General features: G+C 39.4%; 2 protein-coding genes and 1 long non-coding RNA gene across 4 annotated transcripts in view; 1 reads left to right on the top strand and 2 right to left on the bottom strand.

The window, feature by feature from the left end:
* FNDC7 (fibronectin type III domain containing 7) overlaps positions 1-4,331 on the bottom strand; it is a 30,850-nt gene extending 26,519 nt beyond the window's left edge. Inside the window, exons 1-2 of the mRNA XM_008535275.2 lie at positions 4,269-4,331; positions 3,740-3,758 (exon numbers count right to left, since the gene is read on the bottom strand). Coding sequence (XP_008533497.2) covers positions 3,740-3,758; positions 4,269-4,331 — 82 coding nt within the window. The remainder of the gene's footprint in view (positions 1-3,739; positions 3,759-4,268) is intronic.
* A 9,829-nt stretch (positions 4,332-14,160) lies between these two features.
* Positions 14,161-23,183, bottom strand: PRPF38B (pre-mRNA processing factor 38B). The gene is made up of 6 exons (XM_008535277.2): positions 22,590-23,183; positions 19,679-19,747; positions 19,225-19,376; positions 19,084-19,144; positions 16,539-16,762; positions 14,161-16,199 (listed from the first exon to the last, which is right to left on the bottom strand). The coding sequence occupies exons 1-6, from the start codon at positions 22,863-22,865 to the stop codon at positions 15,341-15,343; spliced, it is 1,641 nt and encodes a 546-aa protein (XP_008533499.1). The 5' UTR covers positions 22,866-23,183; the 3' UTR covers positions 14,161-15,340.
* LOC103560935 (uncharacterized) lies at positions 22,473-26,150 on the top strand. Of its 2 annotated transcripts, none has more exons than XR_011536832.1 (3): positions 22,473-22,619; positions 24,361-24,515; positions 24,830-26,150. It is a non-coding gene; the product is annotated as an uncharacterized lncRNA (long non-coding RNA). The 2 variants fall into 2 exon arrangements; XR_011536831.1 differs by lacking the exon at positions 22,473-22,619 and adding an exon at positions 23,250-23,503.
* The last annotated feature ends 306 nt before the right edge of the window (positions 26,151-26,456 follow it).

Consider the following 26,456-nt stretch of genomic DNA (forward strand, 5'->3'; position numbering starts at 1 on the left):
CGGGGCTTCAGGGACTCTGGGTTTGAGCCCTGGCTCTGCTGTTTATTTTTGTGTGTGAACGTGTACAAGTCATTTAACGTCTTCTAGTCTTGGTTTTCTCCCTTGAGAAGTCGAAATTAATAATACCTACATCTTAGGGTTTACTTTGAAATGTAAAATACCTAGATTTTAGGATGGTTTTAAAGATTAAGCGAAGTACTACTGTATGTAAGGGGACTTTGAAAGGTAGGAAGGGTCGCTGTTTGTGTGTGTGAACCAGGACGAGCAAGTTTTGGGTTTGGAAAAGCCAGACCACACGGCACCGCTATGCAGGGTGCCAGGGAATGTGTGATTCTGGGGAGTCTGGGGGGAGCACAGACTGGGCAGACAGATGGCCCGTTTTACACTCGGTGCTAGGGCAGAATCTGACCACTAACTGCAATGAAAGAAGATCCACACCTCTGGACTATGTTTCCCTTAAAGAGACGAGAAGCTTGAGTGGGCTGTGTGAGGCTCCATAAATTAGCAGAAGTTCTTCACTCTTTTTTAGTTCTGTGTTTGGCCCACTTACTGCTTTGATGAAAGAGAAAACTTTATTCCCTAGATGTGCAGTCAATCACTTTGATCAGACAAAAGTGAAACTGTTTGATTCTCAGCATCTGTGCATTCTACCAACTCAGAGATCTAAATTAGCCTATGTGGCCCCAGTGGCCAGACACAGAAAAACAGCCAAAACAGAGCCGAAAGAGAATCTAAACACACACACTCAAAATGAAACCTCCTACGCAGTTCAGTATTCCCCCAACCCCAGCCATATCTGCAGATGATTCATTCAAAGATTCCCAGTGGGTGCCTGAAACCTTGGATAGTACCGGACCCCATATATACTGTTTTTTCCTATACATACATACCTATGATAAAGTTTAATTTATAAATTAGGCACAGTAAGAGGTTAACTACAACCACTAATAAAATAGAACAATTATAGGTAATCTTGGTTCCACATCTGCGGATTCAACCAACCCCAGATGGAAATGCCTAGGATAGTTGCATCTGTACCGAACATGTACAGACTTCTTTTCTTGTTAATATTTCCTAAACAATACAGTATAACAATGACTGTCATACCATTCACATTGTATTAGGTATTATAAGTAATCTAGAGATGATTTAATGTATATGGGAGGATGTGTGTAGGTTATATGCAAATACTATGTCTTTTTAAATAAGAGAGTTGAGCATTCGCAGATTTTGGTATCAGCAGGGATCCTGGAACCAATCCCCCTCGGATACTGAGGGATGATTGTGCTGTAATAAAAGTTACCATAGATCTTAGCCACCTCAGCATCTGATTTTTTTTCTTTCTCCAGTAAGTCAAGAACTTTCGCCTTTTCACTTAAAGGAAGCAATTTACAGCTTCTCTTTGGCATATCCAAATTGCCAGCACCACTACTCTTGTGTTTTAGGGCCATTAATAAGTAAAATAAGGGTTAATTAAGCATGAGCACTGCCATGTAGTGACAGTCCATCTGATAACCCAGATAGCTACTAAGTGACTAACAGAGGGTAACACATAGAGTGTGGATATGCTGGACAAAGGGATGATTCACTACCCGGGCAGAACAAAGTGGGACAGCACGACTACATCATGCTACTTAGAACAGCATGCAAATTGAAACTCATGAACTGTTTATTTCTGAATATTCCATTTAATATTTTTGGACGACGGTTGACTGCGGGTAACTGAAACCGTGGAAAACAAAACCTCAGATAAGGGGGGACTGGTGTATCCATAAAACACATCCTGGAAAAAACCAACAACAACAACACATCCCGGGGCTGGCTCCCTGGTGTAGTGGTTAAGGTCATGTACTCAGCTTCCACGGCCCAGGGTTCGCAGGTTCGGATCCCAGGCAGGGACCTACACACCATTCATCAGGCCATGCTGTGGCAGCATCCCATATACAAGGTAGAGGAAGATTGGCATGGATGTTAGCTCAGGAACCATCTTCCTCAAGCAAAAATAAGAAGATTGGCAACAGATGTTAGCTCATGGCCAACCTTCCTCACAAAAAAAACACCCCACATCTCATCTATCGACAAGCCAGGATGAATCAATGAACAGCACCATCAGTGTCTGAGCCGACCAACTCTTTCTTTTGAATAGTGTGAATAGTGTGAGACTAAAAAGATGCCCATTCTGAAGGCTCAGCATGTCCTGGGTATCCTGGGACCTTTTTTTTCCTCCCCAAAGCCCCAGTACATAGTTGTATACTCTAGTTGTAGGTCCTTCTAGTTCTTCTATGTGGGACACCACCTCAGCACGGCTTGAGGAGCAGTGCTAGGTTAGGTCCCAGGATCCAGACCAGTGAACCCTGGGCCACCCAAGCAGAGCAGACGAACTTAACCACTTGGCCACGTGGCTGGCCTAGGACCTTCCAAGAGAAAACAGAGCTAGATTTTGTCTATCCAAAGACCACTTATAAAACAAAAATCACTTGGTACATGGCCAAATAGTCCTTCTCATAGCTTCCTGGTCAATCCTGAAGGTTTCTCAAGAATAAGATAAGTAAATAAGAACAAAGCATGAAATAATAATTTTTAAAAACCGGGGGCCAGCTCCGTGGCTGAGTGGTTAAGTTTGTGCGCTCCGCTGCGGCGGCCCAGGGTTCGGATCCTCGGCGCGGACATGGCAGCGCTCCTCAGCCCACAACCAGAAGCACCTGCAACTGAGATATACAACTATGTATGGTGGGGGGAGGGGGTCGGTGGGGGTGGTGGTTGGGGGGGAGTGGTGTTTGGGAAATAAAGCAGGGAAAAAAAAAGATTGGCAACAGTTGTTAGCCCAGGTGCCAATCCTTAAAAAAAAAAGGAAGATTGGCAACAGTTGTTAGCCTAGTGCCAATCTTTAAAAAAAAAAAAATTTTTTTTAACTATGGTATATGCATGGATTTTATGGCTCAGCCATATATCTATATCAATTTTTAAAAATTGTATTATTTATACTTTCTTTTCTGTGGTAGAGACAAAATAATAAGTAAAAATTGTTCTTATTTATGTTAAATTGCTATGAGAGTTTGTTGGTGATATAATCGATATTATATGGCTCCTCCAGATAATCTAAATCCCTTTGAACATAAATTTCCATTCTGGAGACTTAGCTTTCTAGAATGTAGGAGCTAGAAGAGGCCTCTAGAGAAATTACCCTTGCCTTCAGTCATTTATCCAAGAAAGATGGAAATAAATTCTTTTTAAAAGAAAGCCTTTGTCCAGCTCTGAATTATCATTGTCTATATTTTAAGGATGCAATATTAGAAGTGTAAAATCCTTTTTTTATTAAAGTAGAGATTCTCAAAATTTTAATCAAAAATGTTTCTAGTTTTCTCCTCTAATTCCTCAGAAGACAAATAAGAAAATTTAAATAAATTAGATTCTTCACTATTTATGACTAAAATTTTGTTTCTTTGACTGGAACAATGATCATTGTAATATTTTACTAATGGCTAACTGTCTTTGAGAAAATTCCTGATTACATGACTCTGTACATCTCAGCACTCAATGAGAATATCACACAAGTACTTAAATCTTTTAAGTTTAATCCATGTATTTGTCTCACCAGTTACACTCACAGTGTGAGCGCTCAGAAAATGCTGAATATTTTTCCTGGTATAGCCTTTATATTTCAGGGCAGCCCAAGAATTAACAGTGGAAATTAAAATCAAATCTGGGGAGGGAAAACTTGCATTTCAGAAAATTTTACCTGTTTTTGCTGAAGCAACCTGAAAAGGAAAGTTTAGAAAATTAGAACGGTAAATAAAAACACCATTTGGGGAAATGTAAAACAGAAATCAGAGCAATAACCAATTTATCACAACATTTTTATACGTAATGTGAGCAATCTTTCAATCCATACAGAACATTTATTTGCACAAGTCATTTCCCAACACTCAAATCTACCACAAAGCAAACCTAAATAGAAGTTCGAGGCTGGAGGCAGATCACGTTACTATTTCATTTTTCTCCCTGAATCTGTCTATTGAACTAAGTCAGTAGCTGCTGACAGATTTTTCAGAAATCTTTGTTCTTAAAATATAATGATGATCTTGTTTTCGTTCTCTAGTAAATCGCATTAAATTTCAAACACGCAAACATATACTATCTTGGCACGATCCAAAATATTTTGATTTCTATCTCCCCACGCTGTAGGCCCTCAAAAAAAGAGAAAGATAGTAACTACGTCTTTTTTTCCCCCCTCAATAGTTGCAGGTGGGTCAGAATGGTGAACTCACCATTTTAAGACAGATAAGACTGAATCCGATCAAAGACAAACATTTCTTGGGTCCACCAGCCATCCTGTTGGACATCACACTCACATGGCACACAACAGAGTGATCAATGTCCTCTTTGGTCCCCAGGAGGGCAGCACTGTTGGTCGCTGGGATGTGGGGCTGTGATGCTGCGAACAGACCCTGGGAAGTGGCTCCTCCCCTTTGCTGTGGAGCTGATCAGTAACTTGGGGCACCTGGAGACCGGCAGGGACAAGTATTGCAAAGACTGAAAAAAAGAAGAGAGTTGAAGAAAGCCATGCCAAGTGGACCCCGAAGTTACTGTAACCTGGGTTTCAAGGTAATATGTAGAATGCTCTTCTTTTGTTCTAAATTTTTTTTTCTAAATAAAAATTTTACAAAGTTGTATAGAAAATTGTTGATATGATGGAATGATCATTTAAAACTTGGGGATCCTGACCAGCTTTATTTATTCTTTTTCACTTTTATTTGTTGTTGTTCTTATTGCTGTTTCAGTACAAAGTGATCGGTCTTGCTGTCAGGAGCAATTTGCTGCAAGTCTTCAATATCTAAGATGAAAGGGTGGGAGCGGCAGGGGGAGGAAATTGCAGAGATGTTGTTGAAGGGTACAAACTTAGACCTAATAGATAAATAAGTTCTGGAAATCTAATGTGCAACATAGTGATTATAGTCAACAACATTGTATTATAAACCTCAAAGTTACTAAGAGACTAAATCTTTGTTCTCAGCACAAAAGGAAATGATCATTGTGTGATGTGACGGAGCTGTTAGCTAACGCCACTCTAGTAATCATAGTGCAATATGTAAATGTATCGAATCAACAAGTTGTACACCTCAAACTGACACAATGTTATACGTCAATTAGAGCTAAGAAAAAAAAAAAAGACGAAAGTGGGACCTGCTCCATGGCATAGTGGTTACGTTCAGTGCGTTCTGCTTTGGTGGGCCAGGTTTGCAGGTTCAGATAGCAAGTGTGGGCCTATACCATTCATCAGCTATGCTGTGTTGGTGACTCACATAGAAAATAGAGGAAGGTTGGTACAGATGTTAGCTCAGGGCTAATCTTCCTCAGCAAAAAGAAGAAAACTTGAAAGGCCAGGAGCATGTCTCTGTGCTGAGAAAGACAGTGGGAGGTCCTTGACGAGCACATTTTACTCATTCATGCCCAGTATCACCCTGCAGTTCCAGCACCTTTTATTTCCAGAGCTATCTTTCTAGCTTAGGCTCTTAATAATAGTGTTTAGTCCAAGCACTATAACATTTAATTCTAATAATAGACAAATAATAAACATTACTAACTGACTTGTACAGAATCACACAAGTTTTAAATGGTGGAGCTGGAATTAAAACTCATTAGTCTGCCATCTGCTTCCAAACAAGATAGGGTAAAAGGGACTGGATTTATCCTCCCTGACTTCAAGATTTATTATAAAGGTACAGTAATTAAGACAAAATTAATTACAAGGATTGGCATCAAGATAGATAAATAGATCAATGGAACAGGAAAAAGAATCCAAAAATAGAGCCACACATCTATGGATAATTTATTTTCAACAAAAGTGTGAAGACAATCCAATGGAGAAAGGATAGTCGTTTCAACAAATGATAATGGAAAGATTGGATAGCCATATACAAAAAACATGAACTTTGATCCATACCACACCACGTAAAAAATTAACTCGAATGATAGACCTAAGTGTAACTCCTGAAACTATAAAACTTCTAGAAAAAAATAGAAGAAAATTTTCATGACCTTAGATTAGGCAAAGATTTCTTAGATACAACACTGAAAGCATGATCCATTAAAAAAATTGATAAATTGAACAAAATCAAGAACCTCTGCATTATTAAAGAAAAGAAAAGACAAAGCACAGACTAAGGGAAAATATTTGAGAATCACATATTTAGGATAGAGGACATGCATCCAAAAGATTTGTAATTAAAATTATGTGTGTAAGCATGTATATATATATATACATATTCTCCAAACCCAATAATTAGAAAAACAAGCAACTCCATAAAAATCAGGCAAAAGATTTGAATAAACACTTCACAAAAGAAGCTATAGACATGGAAAATAAGCACATGAAAAAATCCTCATCAACATCATTAGTCATTACGACAATGCAAATTAAAACCACAATAAGATACCACTACACACTTCCTAAATGTCTAACATTAGAAACACTAACTAGACTAAATGTTGACAAGGATGTAGCGTGACTAGAAATCTCATTCCTGATGGGAATGTAAAATGGTGCAACCACAAAAAATTTGGGTATTTCTTAAAAAGTTAAACATACACCTACCATATGATCCAATTGTTTTACTTATAGGTATTTACCCAAGACAAATGAAAGCGTATGTCCATACAAAAACTTATACACAAATATTCATAGTAGCATTGTTTTTAATAGCCCCAGACCATAAGCACATTGAATGTCCATCAACCAAGGTGAATGATAAACAAATGGAATACTGCTCAGTAAAGATAGAAATGAACTGTTGATACACACAATAATGTGGATGAATCTCAAAATAATTATGCTGAGTGAAAAAATCAAGGCCACAAAAAAAGAACATACACTGATTCAGTTATATAAAATTCTAGAAAATGCAGAATACTCTAAAAGCAGAAAGCAAATCAATAGTTTCCTGGTGACGAAGAAAGGTGGGAGGGAGGGATTACTAAAGTGCAAGAGGAAACTCTTGGGGATGAAGCATATGTTCATTATCTGAATTGTGGTGATGGTTTCATGAGTGTACTCATGTGTCAAAACATATTGAGTTAATGCTTTAAACATGTGCAATTTATTGCATGTCAGTTATATCTCAATTAAGTTGTTTTAAAAAATCAGTCTAACTCCAACACTCTAAGATCCTTCCGCTAAACCACTCTGCCTTCTATGAATTGACTACTATGAATTCAAGGCATTTTTGTTTGTGCATTCAACAAGTATTTTCAAGTACCTACTGTATACCAGGAACTATTCTGGACACTGAGGATATAAACATAACCAAACCAGAGCCCGGCACTCAAGGAGCATACACTCTAGGAGAGGAAGGCCAAAATAAGCAGCTGAAGTAACAAGAATCTCATATGTCAAGTGTTGCTAAATTATGAAGAAAAATAAAGCAGAGTAACAGGAGAGACTATTGAGGGATAGAGTTTAGTTTATACACTGTGGTCAGGGAAGACTTCTGTAGCACGAGGCGCTTGAGCACAGACCTCAGGGAAGTGAAGACAAGTCCTTCGGAAACGTAGAAAATAGCCAGGCGGAGGGAAGAGGAGGGGTGGAGGCCCTGAGGAGCAAGAGGGCTTGGCTAGAGCAACGTGCGCTCTCATGTCCTGGCTGTGGGGAGTGCTGGTGGCTGACAGCTCTAGCTGAGTCTCCCTTGGACTGGCCCTCGACTGAGATGCCTTGCCCAAAGACACACCCTCTTCCCTGGCACAGCCACATCCAGTGACTGAGAGACGAAGGCGTATAAATGCCCCTTGTCTGAATTCAGAACAGCTCTGGAGGGGAGATCTGAATGGCGCACTATAGCATCCACCAGAGCCCGGTGAGGTTGAGGCTAGAGAGGCACTTAGCAAAATTTAAGGAGGCACTCACTCTCAGGTTCACACAAGCCAAGAGTTCCAGAGGTTTGCGGCCATGAATTTAAAGAGACACCAGTCAGCGTGATTGTACATTTTCTGCAGTCATGTTCAGTCACTTGTGTGGAGGGCCAGAGCCAGCCGAGCGTTGTATTTAACGAGGACGAGGGTATTACTAGACAAGTATGAGGGAGAGAGACTGCAGCAAGGGAACTGAGGTAATCGGTCCAGCACTAGGGAGTGATTTACAGTATTGGGCAGTGGAAACTCAGCTGGGTCAAGGTCAGTATATCTTTATATACAGATGATCCTTTTGACGATCTAAGCCTACAGGAAATGCAATACAGAGCAGTAACCTAAACAGAAACCTAAACTTACAGAGGAAGTGGAGGAGAATATTGTTTACTAAAGTTGTCCATATTTGGGTTCCTCAGGAAACTGAATAATACTGAAATTTGAGTGTAATGGGGCATGAAACAAAATGCAAATTGTGTGCTCAAAATTTCAGCTTGAACTATCGAGGACACTCAAATCAGCACTTGGGTTTTTTCTGCATGTGGATTTTTCAGTTAGGTTTACAACGTTTCATTCAATGAATGGACTGCCTGAGACTTTGAGGTTTGGAAATGATACATCATTATCCATCGGGGGGTCAAGAGGATAGCTAAAAATTAATGCCATTGTTTCCTTGAACCCACAGAGCATCCTAATTCAGATATATTCTTTCTCTACCCTTTTTTCCAATATCTCCTTCCCAGAGGGAGAGAGAAACATTATTTAATAAACAATAAAATCTTCTTTGGTTTTCATGTTCTTCTCTCAATTGTGCAAATGTGGGTGTGAAAAGGACAGCCTGTAGTGTACAACGGAGATGGAAAAAATTGTCCAACTTGGCTAATAAAATGTAAAATAATATACCTTAGATGAGGCTTATGAAGATTGCTGAACAATGTGATAAAAAGCATAAAGAACTGGAACCCAGGAAACTAGTCCACCGCCTAGTTTTGTCACCTCATGCAGATGACACTTTCTGGGGCTCAGTTTTGTCCTTTATTAACCTACTTTAAGAGAGGTTGTGAGGAACTAGAGGAGATTAATAGCTTGAAACAAATACAGAACTGGACAAAAGCAGGCTATTATTGACTTTGTGTTATTTTTACTTGTCAGCACATGAAAGCAGTCCCTTATGAAGAGCATTGGACATAGAATCTGAATTGGAACTTCTCTGGTCCATATTTTCTTTATCTATAAAAGGGAGCAATGCCTCATATGGTTTCTTTGGTAAAAGGCTATTGTATTGATAGGGGCTAGTTATTTGTGGCAAATAACAAGATTACAGGACTTTTTTTCAAAGCTCCAGCTATCATATCAAAGTTCAGCAGAATTCAGTAAGGGGAGAAAGAAAAGAAAAGATGAATTATATGCTCTTAATGCTAAATTAATATAATTGCCCCTTTACTGAGGAATACGTAGCTTCTATATAGTGATTTATTTGGTACAGTAATAAATTGTCTCTGGAAAACTAGGTACACAACTCAAAAATGGTCTCCAGGGACTACAGAGTTCTTAGCAACTTAACACCCTCTGTCTATGAGAATGAAAAGAATTAAGTGTAAATGACTTAATATGCAGGTGTATATCGAGGCATGGAAACCAAATGACAAATGCAATTTTAGACCGGATAATCCATGTTCTTTAAATAACCTTTGCTGTGCAAGGTTAAAAAACTGTGAGAAAATGGAAGTGTGAAAAAATGGTTTATTAAATATTCATTCTTGAGCCTCAAGGCATCCACGCCTTCATGCATTCGGTGACGCCTAAAAAGCTTTAAAATCATACCCAAAAGAAAACCTGGTGACTCATAACCAACAAGGGATTTATGTATATATTTTATAAAAAATTCCTTCAAAAGAGTATGAAAACATGAACAAATCAATAGAATAATGGGTTTTGAGTATGAACAGGCAATTCACCAAAGAAGTACAAATGCCTAATAAGCACATGAAAGGATGGTGAACTTCACCCACTAAAAACATAAATTAAAATAAATATGATTTTTTTCAAATCAGATTATAAAAATTAAAAAGATTGATATTGACAACTGTTGGATAGGTATGGAGTGTGGGGAAATGAGCTCTCTGTTATATTGTCGGTGGAAGTAGAAATTTGTACAAACTTTTGAAGGATATTTTAGTTTTTCCTATTAAAACCCAAAAAGTACATATCCTATTACTCAGTAATCCCACTTTGAGGAATCCATCCTGTGGACACAGTTACACGAGAATGTAAAAATAAAATAGAGGATGGTCATTACAGCATTGTTAGTCACAGCAAAAATGTACTAACAACTGAAATATCTACTGATAAGGGAACAGTTAAATGAATGAAGGTATAGACACAAAACCACTGCAGCCATTGACAAAGGAGCGTTGATAGACAGGGTTTCCAATGCACTGGCAACATTCTTTTTCTTAACCTGAGTAGTGGATGAATGGATGTTCACTATGCATTTATTTATTTTTTTATATAATTGTACATGCTTCTGAATTTTCACCAAAAAATGGAAAAGAAAGAACAAGGATAAATCTGTATGAACTATGATTCTCTAGGAAAAGATTGGAGACTGCAAAATTTATAGTGGCCCTAATTTACACTCCATTCTTCCACCAGACCCGTATCTCCCCGGTCTGTCCTTGGGCAGACCATTTGTACCAAGGAAAAGCAATTGTACTAGAACTTCTTTTTTTGACTTCTTTGTCAAGTCTAAACAAGTAGACAACATTTTCTTACTGGTGCTGAGCACATACGGATAAGAATTAAATGTCAAGATACGTCAGGAAGGCTTTCACTGATCAGGAATCCTTGATGGTTATGACAAAAGAAACCAGAGACAGGCTTGTGAGTTCCAAGGAAGAGAAACAGCCCATTTTAAGGAAAACAGAGAAATTGCAAGGATATCCACTGACCAGACTGAAAAAAAACCCTAGAAAGTCAGCAGGAAGCAAGGCAGCTTCAGGGTAGTTATTTCTTGTGCTTATTGTGTTTATTCAGGACGTATATTTATTCGTCAGGGGGCGACTACATCCACTGACCCAATAGAGAAATAATTCAGCTTTGGAATGGCCAGAAGAAGTACTGACCAAGGGAAACCAACCTTAGTGTACTTTAGGTATTTGCACATCAGGGAAGCTTAAGTGAGGATTTCTCTGCAATAGTAATTCTTTCCCTGATCCTTGTGATAAAACCTCACGGCTTGTATGTTGTATGAAATGCTTTAAGGTCACCTGTTTAACTTGAATAAGTATACAGCACTCCTCCCTTGCCCACGCTTTCACTTTATGCAGTTTCAGCTACCTATGGCCAACCGTGGTCTGAAAATATTCAATGAAGAATCCAGAAATAATTCATTCTGAGGAGCGTGATCAAATTTCCCTCCGTCCCACTCTGTCTCATCCAGGATGTGATCCTTTCCTTTGTCCAGTGTATCCACGTTGTCTACACTACCCCCTCATTAGTCATTTAGTAGCTGTCTCAGTTATCACATCAACTGTCGCGGTACAGCAGTGCTTGTGTTCAAGTAACCCTTAGTTTATTTAATCATCGCCCCAAAGTTCAAGAGTAGTGATCCTGGCAATTTGGATAGGCCAAAGAGAAGCCTTAAAGTGCTTGCTTTAAGTGAAAATGTCTCTCAAGAAAAGTCATATGCTAAGCTTGCTAAGATCTATGGTAACTTGTATTACACGATAGTTATAATTGTTTTACTATTGTAGTTAATCTTACTGTGCTTAATTTATAAATTAAACTTTATCATAGATATGAATTATAGGAAAAAACATAGTATATATAGGGTTTGTATGTGTCAGGCATCCACTGGGGGTCTTGGAATATATCCCCTGAGGGTAAGGGGGACTACTGTAACCCATTTTTGCAATAGGCTGAAAAGGCAACACTCTCCAACTTGAGTATATTTTATCTGTGCAATACATTTATGGATCCTGATTATGTAACAGATCCTTGGACTATCAATACTCTGAGAAAAAGAATAATGGATTTTAAGTCAGCAATGATGGCAACATTTTTCAGTTGACTGCATTCATGCTGCCATGCTTCCTACACAACAAATATTGATAGCCAGTGATCCTAAAATGAAAAATGCCACTTCAGAAGTATTTGCAAAGTGCTGGGAGATCTCAAAGGATGGATTTCAGAGCCTGAGACTATGGGGAAGAAGTGGTTCCTTGCCCATAAACAGCTCTACTGAAGAGGTCCTCTAATTGGATTAGTCATTCACGGATGAATTCAGCATTTACGAGATAATAGAATCAGATTAGAACCAGAACCAATATAACCAGTGAGAACTGGTCAAATAGTCAGTGTTTATCAGAGGCTGCACACTGCAATCAGTTGAAAAAGAAACTGCTGGCCCAGCGTCTGGGCCTCCTCTCTGTTCAAATCAAAAGCTACTTACAATCATCAAGGACTTTTCTGTGGAAGGGAATTAAGTGACCACCACTAACCTTTGCCCCTCCCCCCTTCATCTTTTAAGAGAATAAAACCAGCTGTTGCCTTTGGGACACTCCCAGGAACTGAAATTTGCTATTCATTCCCAACTACTGAACATCTAAGGACAGCTTTTAAAAAATCAGTAAACAGCACAAAAGCCCTAGGGCAGTTTCTTTCTGAAATTGCATCCAAATTTTGGAGTACTTTTATGTTTCTAGACATGATTTGTAGCTTTTATTAGATTCCTAAGGGACCCATAACTCAAAGGTTAAGAACCACTGCCTTAGAGGAACAAAGGAAATAAACCCAACTAATAGATTATAAATTGGGCAGCATTAAAATGGAAATTTTATATTAAAATCTCAAGATTGATAACATACTAGCCCATGAATAGAATTGAATTGCAAAGTAAACATTAGAAAACAGATGAAAGATACTAATACATGGAAAAGTGAAATCATTTTAGTAAATTGAGAAGACCGGATGCAGGCTCCTGTACTAAGCTCTATCAAAAGCTTTTCAAGTTTTCGAATGTTACAGGAAATAATCCTGAGGCGTCCTTCACAGCCACTTGTTTTCCCAGTCTTTTAGGAAACATTCCTAATTAAATCATATATATATTTGACATTAAGTAGTATTATTTACATGTTCTCCTATCAAAATGTTCCTCAAAAGAAAACCTAACAATAAATCACAGGAAATCAAATGCAGCTTGTGATAAGTACTTTCACCTCTTTGAAAAATTCTTTCCACCTTTTACTTAAAAGACACCGCTGAGTTAACATTTCAGGTGGGAACTATATTCAAGAGTAGCACCATTAATTGAGGTATGCTAAAAATATTTTCAAATGTAAGATAAATCTACTGGCTTTCATTACTCAAGAATATACCTAACACGTTAATTCACTTGATACTCAACTTAAAAGACAAGATGACTGCATCTTCTACACCTCAAAAAAATCACAGCGTTTTCATATAGGAATTCCTTCATTTAATGAGATTTTCTGGAGTTAGGTAGGTACAAATGTTAAGCCCACATATGAAGGACTCTTCCAAGTGTACTCCTTTGCTCCATTTAACACTTTTGCAAGGTGGCTTCTGATTGTCAGTTGGCCAATATGAAGTGAGATATGGGCCAGCCCGGTGGCGCAGGGGTTAAATGGGCACGTTTCGCTTCTCGGCCACCCGGGGTTTGCCGGTTTGGATCCCGAGTGCGGACATGGCACCACTTGGCACACCGTGCTGTGGTAGGCATCCCACATATCAAGTAGAGGAAGATGGGCACGGATGTTAGCTCAACGAAGAGGAGGATTGGCAGCAGTTAGCTCAAAGCTAATCTTCCTCAAAAAAAAAAAAAGAAAAAAAGTGAGATAAATGTTAACATGGTAAACACTACCAGGAACACTCACTTTTAGTCCTGGTCCTGACTAAACAAATCACTTTGGGCCTCTATTTGTTCTAAAAAGAACTGGATGAGCTATCTTACAAAAGTTCTTTCAAGTCCAAATTTCAAATGATTCTAATATGTAGTCCAAGCGCAAAGTACCTTAATAAGCACCTTTGATGTGAAACTAAGTTATCACCCAATCCCAGGAACCACCTAGTGACATACATAACACCCCCCGACAAAGGGAACTGGCGTATTAAGAACTCTAGTAAAGATTATTGAGATAAACCTCTACACAGTGTGACTCTACTAAAATTTTATGAATTTCCACAATAAAAAGACTTTAAAAATGTTAACAAATGGGGGAAAAGCCAACACCCAAGATAAAGGATTTAATCCAGTATTTATTCCACACTCATGATCGTTCTCTGTAATCAGAATACAATTCATAAGAACAATCTATCAAATAATTTGCTGATAATCTTAAATAATGCAGCATAGCATTACTTTTAATACTTCTCTCTTCTAGATTAAGTTTAAAAACTCAAAGAGCAATCTTCATTATCAATAAAAAAAGTTTTGAATTTTAAAAAAAGGACACTATATCAAGCTGTTTCATAATTTACGTATTTTCCATTTATAAAAATGCTTTGGAAGCTTGAGGCTTGAATCTATTTCTCTAGGATCTGCCCCACCCCCTCCCAATTTCACGTTAGTACAGGGTTGCTGCAAGAACACTAGGCTTTAGACATTAATTTTTCCTTTAATATAGTACTTTAAAATCTGAAAAATTCAAGAAAAAAAGATTACATGTCATGTATTTTTTCAAATAAAAAAGGAAAACTAAGTGAATAAATTTTAGGCATACTAACAGTGTCCCTTTGAGGTAGAATGCTAAAAGGACTTTTGATCAAATCACAGCCTAATTTAAACCTCTGCATCAGAAACTAACTTCTCATAAATTCTCTCTAAAGTTCACTGTGGAGAATATTAAGTATAACATATTAACAAGAGCCTTCCAAGATAATATACAGTGGACAAGAATGTTAATCCTACAACTGCTGCCTTCATGTACACTGAAAGGACATAATTCTCCTATAGTAGACATCCAAGATCCATTCTCAAAGTCTTTAGCATTCTATTACGAAAAGCACAGCCATGCTAACTTCAGTACACAAACCATAATCCCACACCTACAAAACAAAAATAGAATTAGTGGCAGTTTATTGCCTTATACAAATTTAACCAACATGGCAACCATGCCAAAGGAATTAAAACATTTTCAGGACATATGTACAGACTGTACATCTCAAAAACAGTTAAACAATAAAAATGCAAGAACAATCTGTGCATCATGTATTAAACTCAACAACTGGGTGAAAACATCAATGCAATAAATGGGATTACAAAGGCACTTCCCTACACAAAAGAGGAAATGAAAATGCAGCCTACAGGGAGCTTGAAGAGTGCGTAACTACTGCACAATCTCAACTTGGGAGGAGGGAAAAAAGCAGATTTAATCAAACATTTATAGGATTCAATGTGATCCACTTTTACAAAAAATTTTCACACAGTCTCGTCTTTGTTTTTAAGTTGTTTTTCTTGGCTCTCTGGTTCTATACTTTGGCTCCTTCGACGATCATGTTTGTCAGACTGGTCCTTACTATCACTGTGATCTCGTTTGTGGGAACGTTCTTTGCTTCTGCTACGCTTCCTAGATTTTTCTTTGCTGGGGCTGTGTTCCCGTTTTCTTGATTTCTCAGCACTGTCAGTTCTTCCTTGACTGCCACTTCTACTTCGCTTGTTTGCTTTTTCTTTATTTTCGTTTTTATGTTTACTTGATTTCTCTTTGCTCCTGCTTCGACTGCGTTTCCCCGCATTTCTACTTCTACTCCTACTTCTATGCTTCCTTTCTCTGCTTCTACTTCTACTGTGTTTTTTCTCTTTCTTGGAATCTTTTTTGTCATCTCTATGCCGCCTGTCATCTTTGTCCTCTTTATGTTTCTTTTCTTCTACCTCACCCCTACTTCTCCGTTCCTTGGACCGTTCTCTTGATCGCTCTCTCTCCTTTTCCCGGTCATTACCCCTTTCCTTATCATAGTCACGATCTCGTCTTCTGCCTCTCTCATTCTCTTTCTCTCTTTCCCGATCCCTGTCCCTTCTATCCCCTTTCCTATCACGACTCCGACTCCGACTTCTATGCCTTTCCCTACTCCTGCTACGCCTGCGTTCTAAGCCCCGATCGATACTTCGGGATCTTCGCCTTTCTTTCTCCCTTTCTTTGGCTTCACGCTCTAGTCGCTGGCGTTCTTTCTCTCTTTCTAATTCTCGGTCAAAACTAGAAGATCCATGACCCTCCCGATGATGGCTTCTACTTCTTGATCTTCTTGGGGACCTCCGTGGACTCAGTGATCTCCTTGGAGACCTAATGTTTAAGAAATATGGGGAGGGAAGCAGAAAATTTGAATGAATAAAACATAACAATTTCACTTTCATCAGTGTTATTTATTCAGATCCCCAGCTTACATAAAGATCTGAAGAATAAATAAAGCAAAAATTTGCTTGTTCTCATTTACAGATGCACAATTTTGTTGAAAATACCCAGAAAGGCAGAAAATGACCTTTTGGGGGGGGGGGGCCGAGGAGCGACAAACTAATGAAATGAACAGCACAGACATAATTTCCTAAGAACTTGCTACTGATTTCCAAGGACCTTTGTATAAAGCATATTTTTAACGTGAATGTAATTCAAGAGTAGAATTACCTAGAACGTCTGCGTTCAATATGTCTATCTATTTCCTCTGCACCTTCCTTCCCCTCTTTCTTGATTTTTCTAGGCCGAGTTTTAATCTGTTGATCGATGTTCTTCTGAACTGGAACAGGAATTCTTGGAAACAAGGTAGAAAACCACTCCAGTTTTGTGAGAAAAGACCGCAGCATTTCTCCAATGGTCATTACACAGCCTCCACCAGCCTTCACATCTAGGTCCTACAGAAACACAAAAAATACCCTAGCCGTCAAAAAAGTTATTTCAACATATACATGAATACTATAAAAATATTACCATCTTTGGAATCTCAATACAAAAATATTCTAACAGAAAAATTTCAATTTGTGTACCTTTCTAATCTGGTAATGAATGATACAGAGAAATATTTGGGCTCAGTGTGTGCATGCAGGTGAGAATAAACCCTGCAGCCTCATGGGCATGGAGAGAACTGATCTCACTCAGTTAACTAGACTAGGAAACAGCCCCTTACATTACTGAACTACGTAGAACAATCAACTTAAATTTACATTCCACATACCTACTAGGTATATATTTAGTTCTGTGGACACGTTTGCATACATCATTCCTAGAGTCTAACCTAGCTACGCATGAACTGCTTCAGACAATTCCTGTCTAACGATTAGCTTTTAATAGCTCTAATATAAAACGAAGCCCTGATAAAACTGGAAGCAATAGCAAACCAACTGCCATGAAGCAGTGAGGTTTCTAATTTAGAGTTATGTAGAAAATAAATAAATGAACAAATAATTGGAAACGCATAATCCATGATGACCATTGTCTCTGAAAAGGGTCATTACCGCATGAAGGCCTTCTTGCTATGCCCTCTCACAGCTCAGGACATGTTAGTCAGCTATTGTCAGTCCCAAACCTATAGTGCAAGCACACAAGGAAAGTGAGATTTGTTATCTAAACAGGAAAACAAGAGCTAAAGGTAAAACTGCTTGCACTCACACACATTTAAGTGTTCAGATATACAGTATTTCCAAATATAATCGCTGCAGATATCTAAGGAAGAAAACAATAAGTTAGCTTAAATAGAGATCCTCAGGTTTGTAAACACAATAAAAAAACAGATTAAATAGAAACATTCAGAAACAAACCTAATACAATACCCAGTATGAAGAGGGACATGCTTTTTAAATACAGAAGGGAGAAGTGCTTCAGCTTGAAAAATCTCATCTAAAAAGAAAAAAACTTTAAAGACTGTGATTTATCCTCTAACACACTTTTTGCTGTTTCTGATATTAAACAGCTGAGCAAACAGGCCGAAAAAATGTAGAGGAAAAGTTCTCCATGTCTACATGAGTGAGATTTCTTTTTAGGTGTGCACATAATAATAAAAACACACTAGAAAGATTTCCATTAGACCTATGCTTTAATTCAACAAATTCTTTAGATAAATTTTTAAAATATGACTACTGAAACAGCACTCAAAGTTTACTTTAGGAACCTTAAAATATAAAGTGGTGGTGGGGGTAGATATATGGGCAATACAGCTCATTATTAAGTATCTTTTGAGATCCTGGACTTCACTGTCTAAGCATTAATTTGATACAGTAACGTTTCCCAAAGTAACTTTTCTTTTCTGAACATATCTAACAAGCTTATCCTTATTAAGCTTGAATAGCAAACCAGATTTGCAACTTAAAAAAAGTCTAAACTACTAATTTAAAGAAAAGGTTTTCTTATAGCTTTATAAACATGAATAGTCTAAGTCAGAAAGCTAGAATTGAAATACCGGTCACCGAGGAGCCGGCCTGGTGGCGCAATGGTTAAGTTTGCACGTTCCGCTTTGGCGGCCCGGGGCTCACCGGTTTGGATCCCGGGTGCGGACACGGCACCACTTGGCACACCATGCTGAGGTAGGCATCCCACATATAAAGTAGAGGAAGGTGGGCATAGATGTTAGCTCAGGGCCAGTCTTCCTCAGTGAAAAGAGGAGGATTGACAGCAGTTAGCTCAGGGCTAATCTTCCTCAAAAAAAAAAAAAAAAGAAAAGAAAAAGAAATACTGGTCACCTTGAATAAGTCATCTAAACACTCAGCCTACTTAAGCCCCATTCAGCTCTTCAATTTCGCACTTCTATTCAAGTGGGAATATTAATATGTGGAAGAAGTTAGAGGGTTCTGGAATTGAAAAGTTCTAGGGAAAAAAGCTATAATTAGTATTCTATGTGCATGCCTTATCACCTCAATCCTGAACACGGCCCACCTTAAAAAGTCACTACCAACTGTTCAAGTCAAAGTCAATACAATACAGAGAACATAATAAGGAAGATAAAATTTTCAGTAACTACCAAAACACATCTAAACAATTTAAAAATAAAACTTAAGAAATTTAACCTAAGATATGTAAAATTCACCAAGTCTTAGTAAAAGGACATTAATTCCAAAAGAATCTGAGTGAAATATATTTAACTACAGAAAATTCTAGAAGACACTAAGCTGTCAATAAATAAAAGGTATTAAAAACACAAGAGTAATCAGAAGAAAACTAATTATTACCCTTGTTGACATACCTCTTCATCATCAAGGAAGGATTCAAACCAGTCCCATAGATCTGTAGGGGGCTGCGTGTACCTAGAATTTCAAAAGACGGATTCAGCTTATGTGAACTAAAATGAAATATTTACTAGCAATGTAGATAAAAGCATGCTCACCTTATATACATAAATCCAAGAGCTCTAATATATGGAGAGTCTGTGTGTGTTATGAGACCCATCACTTGCTTGCGAGTTAACTTCAGAGTAAATAATTTATATAACAGGCAAAATGCCGTAGAAACAATTCCTCCTGTTCCAACACCTCGAACCTTTAGGGGAAAGAGTTAAGAAAATGTAGTGAAATAATTAACAGACACTTAACACCAACTGATTAATCCTATTAGGTATTAATGATAAAAAAAATACAGAACTGAGAAAGGAGCATAAAAAAATAACACTTTTTAAACCACATTCGTGGGACACTTGAATTTAGATTAAAAAAGAAAAAATACAAACTTTTAAGATTTGCCAACTGTCGTTTGAATGTTTAATTGACAGACTTTTAGTTTTTGAAATATAAACTTAGTTATCAGACACAGAAAAACTGAAAAATGCACGTACTTCTACTTACCCCTCCGCACATCCCTGTCTGGCCCGCTGTTTTCCTGCTTCCTTTCTCCCATGGTTCAACATGCGTGACCTAGAAACAGAAAAGAGGAACACAACAAACATTCACACTTTGACTGTTTTTTAAACCCTGATTAAAGTAAACAGAAGTCCATAATAGAGCAGCTCTTCCAAAAGTTGGAAGCTGGATATTTTGACATGATGTATATATTTTGTTTATGCACATTATGTAAACCATCTTTGAAAAACTGCTAGGATATTTATAAGAGCACCAATAAAACTACTAAGGTTTAACAAAACCTCAACAGCTTTAGAGAGTAGAAATCCCAACAAAGTAGCTTCGTAGAGAGCTAACACATGTGGAGCCAGGAAATTTCTAATCTCATAGACTTGTAAAAAATATTTGATAACATATCAACTGTGTATCCTATTCTGAGCTGCTTAAAAAAATTATTTTAAAATGGATTTAAGGTTCCAACTTAAAGCAGAAAGTATTAATGAAGTTTAAGCACTTATTTCAAAAAGAATTTTTAAATACTCTTAATAGTTCAATTTTATGGTGACTTCAAACATAAAGAAAAATGACTTGAAAAAAGTATGCTAAAATGGTAACAGAAGTTACTTTTGATGCAAAATTATGGAACTTTATTCATACATTTTTTTACCATGATCAGACATGTTCATTCCTGAGTAAAGAAGAAATTACAAAGCCCACACCTACACAGAGATCATTCTTGTTAGTCAGTGTGTAATTTATTTTCATAATTATGTGAACCAATTCAATTGTCCCAGTATATAAACTGTCAAAAACTGAGTGTGACTAGTTATTATACTAAGTATACTCAAGATACAGCACCATCTTTGCTAAGGTGGGCACCCTATAAAAACCAAACTTTACTTAAAAATAGCAAATATTAGCTCTACAACACATACAACTTGAGAAGGTCTTTTGGAAAAATAAAACCCATGTTTGTTTCTTAACTTGAAACAAAAACAAAATAAAATTTTGTTCTTTCACTATGTATTTCTAAAACTGTATTTCCACCCACCAGTGGTTACATTTTATAGTCTTTCTCAGTGGCTTCAGAGGAGCATACATTTAAATGTAACCACTACACTATCCGACTCCTGCGCTGCTTTACTATTCCATTTCCTTCCCCCAGCTTGCTGTATACAAGATGTTCCATCCAATCCCTTAAAGGCTGCCAAACGGGTGAATGCAATACAAAATTGCCTTAGAAAACTGGAAGCCTACATATTTCAACATAGTTATTTGATTTGGACATCCTGATAATAAAATCTGAGTCTTCAGTTTTATAACTAAATTTAAGTAATTTCTACTAGAATCTTAAGTTGTTTCAAAACACAGTATTTGAAAACAAGCTTTTCCTCTATCGCATTATGCCTAAGTTATTAGACAGATTAATTAATTATGGCAAATGCCTACGTTATTAAACAGAACCTGCCAGTTTAAAAAGAGCAGGAACCCAGTTTTTAACTGTTTGAAGTTTACTACATAAATAAAGTAAGGGTTAAACATTCGCCATACTGTATCCATGCTGACAAAGGCCTTACCTTTTAACAACTAAACAAACTAGTTCATCGTATTATAATTACTTACAATACTTTTGTAAAAGGATATCAAAATATACCCAAAGTTGAAAGGTATTCTCAAAATACAATTTCCTATCAAAAGCAACTAATATCTCAAAAATCCTTCAATAACCTAATGCCATAATTGGGGAAAAGGTGGACAAAACATAATCTAAAAGTACATAAAGAAAATTTCCCTGTCAACACCTCTATAAATATGTTCAGATCACAGAAAACACTTCAGTGGTCTATCAACTGTTTCAAGAGTCACTATAAACCAAACGGATTGTATTATATTACATGCTCTAGCTAAAATATTTAAAGACCATTAAGGCTACTATTAATATTCTTCACAATATAAATTAACCTTAGGAGGCCTGGAAGACATTTTTAAAACTGCATAATTGGCAGGGAAGTGGAGAAAGCCTATCTAACTGGTAGAGACAAGACCAAAACCAATGGCCAAAAAAAAAAAAAAAAAATCTAATCAGCCGTTCATTTAACCAGGGAAATGCATTTATGGCGATTGAGCATGATTAATAGTGCATACCTCTACCTGCGACCCTGGGCTGCTCCGAGCCTCGCTGCAAGACTGAGTCAATCCTGCTAACGAAACAAGAACTGAGACAAGAGTGCAGTGAGGAGGCGCCAGGTGAGCTCCCCAGCACAGCCAAGCCAGCACCGACCCTGCCGCAGAAGCCCAGGGCCCAGATAATTCTAAATAAGCCCAATGCACAGGGAACTGAGACCACTTACTCCTGACTTCCTGCTGAGAAAATTTCCAGGCCTTCGGTACACCTCTCGCACTGGCACGTCTCCACCCTCAACCCTCCCACCCCACCCGACACACGCACTGACCAGGTCCCTGTCTGGATCGGACAATGAATACCAACAACACGAGGCCAACAGTGAAGTCAATACACGCCCTGGCCCGGGTGAGCGGGAGAAGACCCATGAGCTGGCGCTGAGTAGATCCACGTCAAAAGGAATTAATTTTAAAGCTGTAAACTGGAGAGGCTTCCGGTACTCTTTTCTCCTCTCCCCCACCTCTCCCCTCCAACTCCCCCCAGGGGTGGGCAGGAGGTTGGGGGAGGAGAGAGATCAATGGTGGCGGGCTCTCTCGGCCCTAAAAATCTGAAAAGGAAATGAGGGGGCGGCCCCACTTTGACCCCTCCCTGGCAGATGCTGGCCACCTCTCCCCCTCCGACCAACCTTCCCCCACCTACAAAGAAGTCCTCAGCCCTCGGGGGCCGCCTCCGCGCGTCTCCTCCATGCCCCCTCCTCCGAAAGGAACCCCCCACCCGGGCCTGGACGCTTCGTACCTTAAAGTAGATCTCGTCCACCACCTCGTGGTAGGTCTTGAGCTCGTAGAGCTGCACTTTGAAGTAAGGCGACGACAGGATGTTGGTCAAGATCATGGGGTTGAGGTTCATAGTCTTTTCGTTGCCCCACAGCGGCAGCACATTGCCCTGCTTGCCCGACACCACCGGCTTGGTGGCGCCGCCGCCGCCGCACTGCTGCTGCTGCTGGGCCGCCGCCGCGGCCGCCTGGTGCTGCGGCTGCGAGTTGCCTGTCAGCGCGGGGCTGTTGTTAGCCATGTTGCGGCGGAAGGAAGGAGGGAGGGAGAAGGGAGGGGGAGGGGGCCAGGCTCGATCTCGCTCTTCGGGACAACGGTCCGGGACCCTACTCCATGGAACGCCGTCGGGAGAGGGGGCCGCCTCGATATGCCCCGGCCGGGTGAGGGAGGGCACCAGGGACGCCAACAAACGCCCCCGGGGCAAGAGCAGACGCCGAGACGCGGGCCGCGAGCACTCCCGGCAAAAGGCGAGCCGGCGGCCAGGGAGCGCGATCTCTTCCGCCAACTGCCCCTGGGAACAAGATGGCGGGCCCGGCGGATGTGACGCCGCACGACCCAGAGTTCCAGGCTTAGCCGGCGGCCAATCAGAGACGCCCGGCTGGCCTGGAGATTCCTCTTCCTAGTTCCGCGCGTTCGCTGCTCGCTGCGGTGGCCTCCGGTGCCCGACTGTTTGATTTCCACTGGGAATTTGGGGGCCAAGGGAGGGGGTTGTAGGTCGAATTCGTATGTTAGTATTTCCACTGGGGGCCTGGTTTCTCTCGAAAGCTGGGCAGGAAAGGGTTCGCATGGCTCTGTGCTTGCAAATTCGTGACTCTGCCTCCTGCGGAGTAGCCGAGTCTCCTGAGTTCCCAATTGTAAGATTTTCTGGAAGGCATGATGGTTAGGACTTAACTCCTCCTTGTGATTGCTATGAAAGGTCTTTACGTCCTCCGCCAGGCTGTAGCGTCCGACCAGAGGTCTTATTGTTAAATTTGTTCAACTGTAAGATCGAGATAACATCTTGCTGCGCATTAAAAAAGCTACCATACCTGTAACGCCTAGTAGAATGCTCAAGGCATTTATTAGATGCCTTTTCTTTCCTCCATATTTGAGTTCTAACACTCTGCGGATACGTTCTGTGCGGTCAGCGTTTGGCGAGGCACCGAATAGGGGGCGAGGGGGTGGGAGGAGTTGGGGAAGAGATGTAAAAATGAGTCCGAATCAGTCTCATCTCTCAATACCTACTGTAAACCAAGAGAAGTTTCATGGCGTTTGGGAGTTAAGACTACAGAAGGCACTTAAGTTCCTCCAGGTGTTATCAGGCTGGGCAGTTTTATCAGCAGAGAACAGCCTGAGCATATATGGAAGCAGGGAAGATCAGACTTATTAGAGGATAAACGGTCTAGTTGAAGCCAGGAAAGATGCTTACGGAGGAATGATGGCTGGATAGGAATTGGGCCGCTGAAGTGCCTGGAATGCCAAGATGAAACATTAGGAGTTTAATGGCATTTAAATCCAAGGGTTACGTAATCACATCGATGACCCCAAAGTCACTTTAAGATCCTAAAATTTCTAATATTCTCTGGCTCCAATTCATTCTTAACAGAGTCATCGTTCCAAAATTGCAGCACTCCCCTGCTCAACCTTGGATGGCTCACTCAGTGACACCCTGATCACCAAAATCCAGTGACCTTTTTCATTCTCCCGTCCTATTTGGTTTCTCATTGTGGCGCTTTTTATCACTTTCTCTTTCCTAGAAACTATTTGGGCAGGAGATTTGAAGATGAAGATCTTAATTTCAGCGGCTTATACACAGAGGAGGGGAAAAGGATAAGACACAAACCTTGGGGAAAATCCACATCTGGATGAAGATGAACCCGCAGGAGAGAGAAGACAAGCAGAGAAGTAGGAGGTAAGCCAGGAGATAGCGATATGACAGCATTCGAGGGAGGAGGAACGATAATTAAATGAATGGTTGAAGTAATTAACGTTCAGAGCTGGACAATACATAGGTGATCATCCTGTCTAGTTCCTTTATTTTACATTGGATAACTAAAGCTTTGAGAGAAGTGGTTTTCACTTCCCTTTTTAGTAGATCTTGTTTTTCTATGCATTAGTTTATACCAGCTTACTTCCCAAGGAAAAAGAATGATCCCAACCTCTAATGAACCAGCAAGTTGAAAATACAACGAAAAAAATTTTTTTTTTTTTTTTTTTTTGAGGAAGATCAGCCCTGAGCTAACATCTGCTGCCTGTCCTCCTCTTTTTGCTGAGGAAGACTGGCTCTGAGCTAACATCCGTGCCCATCTTCCTCTACTTTTTATGTGGGATGCCTACCACAGCATGGCTTGCCAAGCGGTGCCGTGTCTGCACCCGGGATCCGAACCGGCGAACCCCAGGCCGCTGAAGCAGAACATGTGAACTTAACTGCTGCGCCACCGGGCCGGCCTCAAAAAATGTTTTTGAATCTGGTTCTTCCTTTATGTGTATTTTTTCCCTTGATAATAAGTTTATTGAATTTATCCAGTGACACTCTAATTGCCAAGTCCTAGAGTCTTTTCAAAGTTCCTTGGCATATATGATCTATGTAGTCTTAGGCATTCATTTACCTCTAAACTCAGAGTGAAGAGCTCAGTGGAGAAGTTGAAGTTGGATATCAAAGTGTCAAACCAGGCATTATGATAAAAAGCTTAAAATATCCAATGAATCCCTATAACAGCCTAAAGGGATTATCATTATCTCCATTAAAAATTTTAATCATGTTTAATTTAGGAACACTGCACATAGATAAAGATGGAAAATATCATCAGTTTTGACATGTGTACACCCATTGTCTTAGTCTCTTTGGGCTTCTGTAACAAAATACCATAGACTGGGTGTCTTATTAACAACAGAAATTTAACTTTCACAGTTCTGGAGGCTGGAGAGTCCAAGAACAAGGGACGACCCTCTTTTCGGTTTCATAGCTGATGCCTTCTAGCTATGTAGTCACGTGGTTGAAGGGGCAAGGAGCTGTTTAGAGTCTCTTTCATAAGAGCACTAATCTCATTCATCAGGGTTCCACCCTCATAATTTAAGCACCTCCCAAAGGCCCCACCTCCTAATACCATCCTCTTTGGGGATTAAGATTTCAAAACACAATTTTAGGGGGACACATTACACCTCAGCACCCATTAAACCGTCACCACAATCGAGATAACAATCACATCACCGCCAAAAGTTCTCTTGTGCCCTTTTGTAATCCATCTCTCCCTCCAACTCCATCCCCAGGCAACCACTTTCTGTCAATATAGATTAGTTTGCATTTTCTTGAATTTTAAATAAATGGAATCATACCGTATGTTCTTTTTTGGGGGGCTTCTTTGACTCAGCATAATTTTGCGATTCATCCTTGTGGCTTGTATCAGCAGGTTGTATTTGTTTTTTTAAAATTACTGAATGGTATTCCTTTGTGTGAATTTACCACAATTTGTTTATCCAATCATCTGTTGATAGGCGTCTGGATTTGTAATTTTGGGTTATTCCAAATAAAGCTGCTATGAACATTTGTGTACTAGTCTTTGTGCAGATGTCTTTTGGTTTCTCTTGGCTAAATACCTAGATGTAGAGTGACTGGGTCACATTATAGATGTATGTTTAACTTTGTAAGAAGCAGTCAAACTGTTTTCCCAAGGTGGTTGTTCCATTTTACATTCCCACCAGCAGTGTGTGAGGGTCTGTACCTTTCAGCTAATCATTCCCAGCACTAGCGCAGTGATTGACACATAGGAGGTACTAAATATTTAAAAGAAAACTGATTCTCTTCTCACAACATGTGACACCAAATGTGTGGGTTTCCCCCACACCCACACCA

This window comes from Equus przewalskii, unplaced genomic scaffold (assembly GCF_037783145.1).
Source record: "Equus przewalskii isolate Varuska unplaced genomic scaffold, EquPr2 ChrUn-13, whole genome shotgun sequence".
Classification (NCBI taxonomy): domain Eukaryota; kingdom Metazoa; phylum Chordata; class Mammalia; order Perissodactyla; family Equidae; genus Equus; species Equus przewalskii.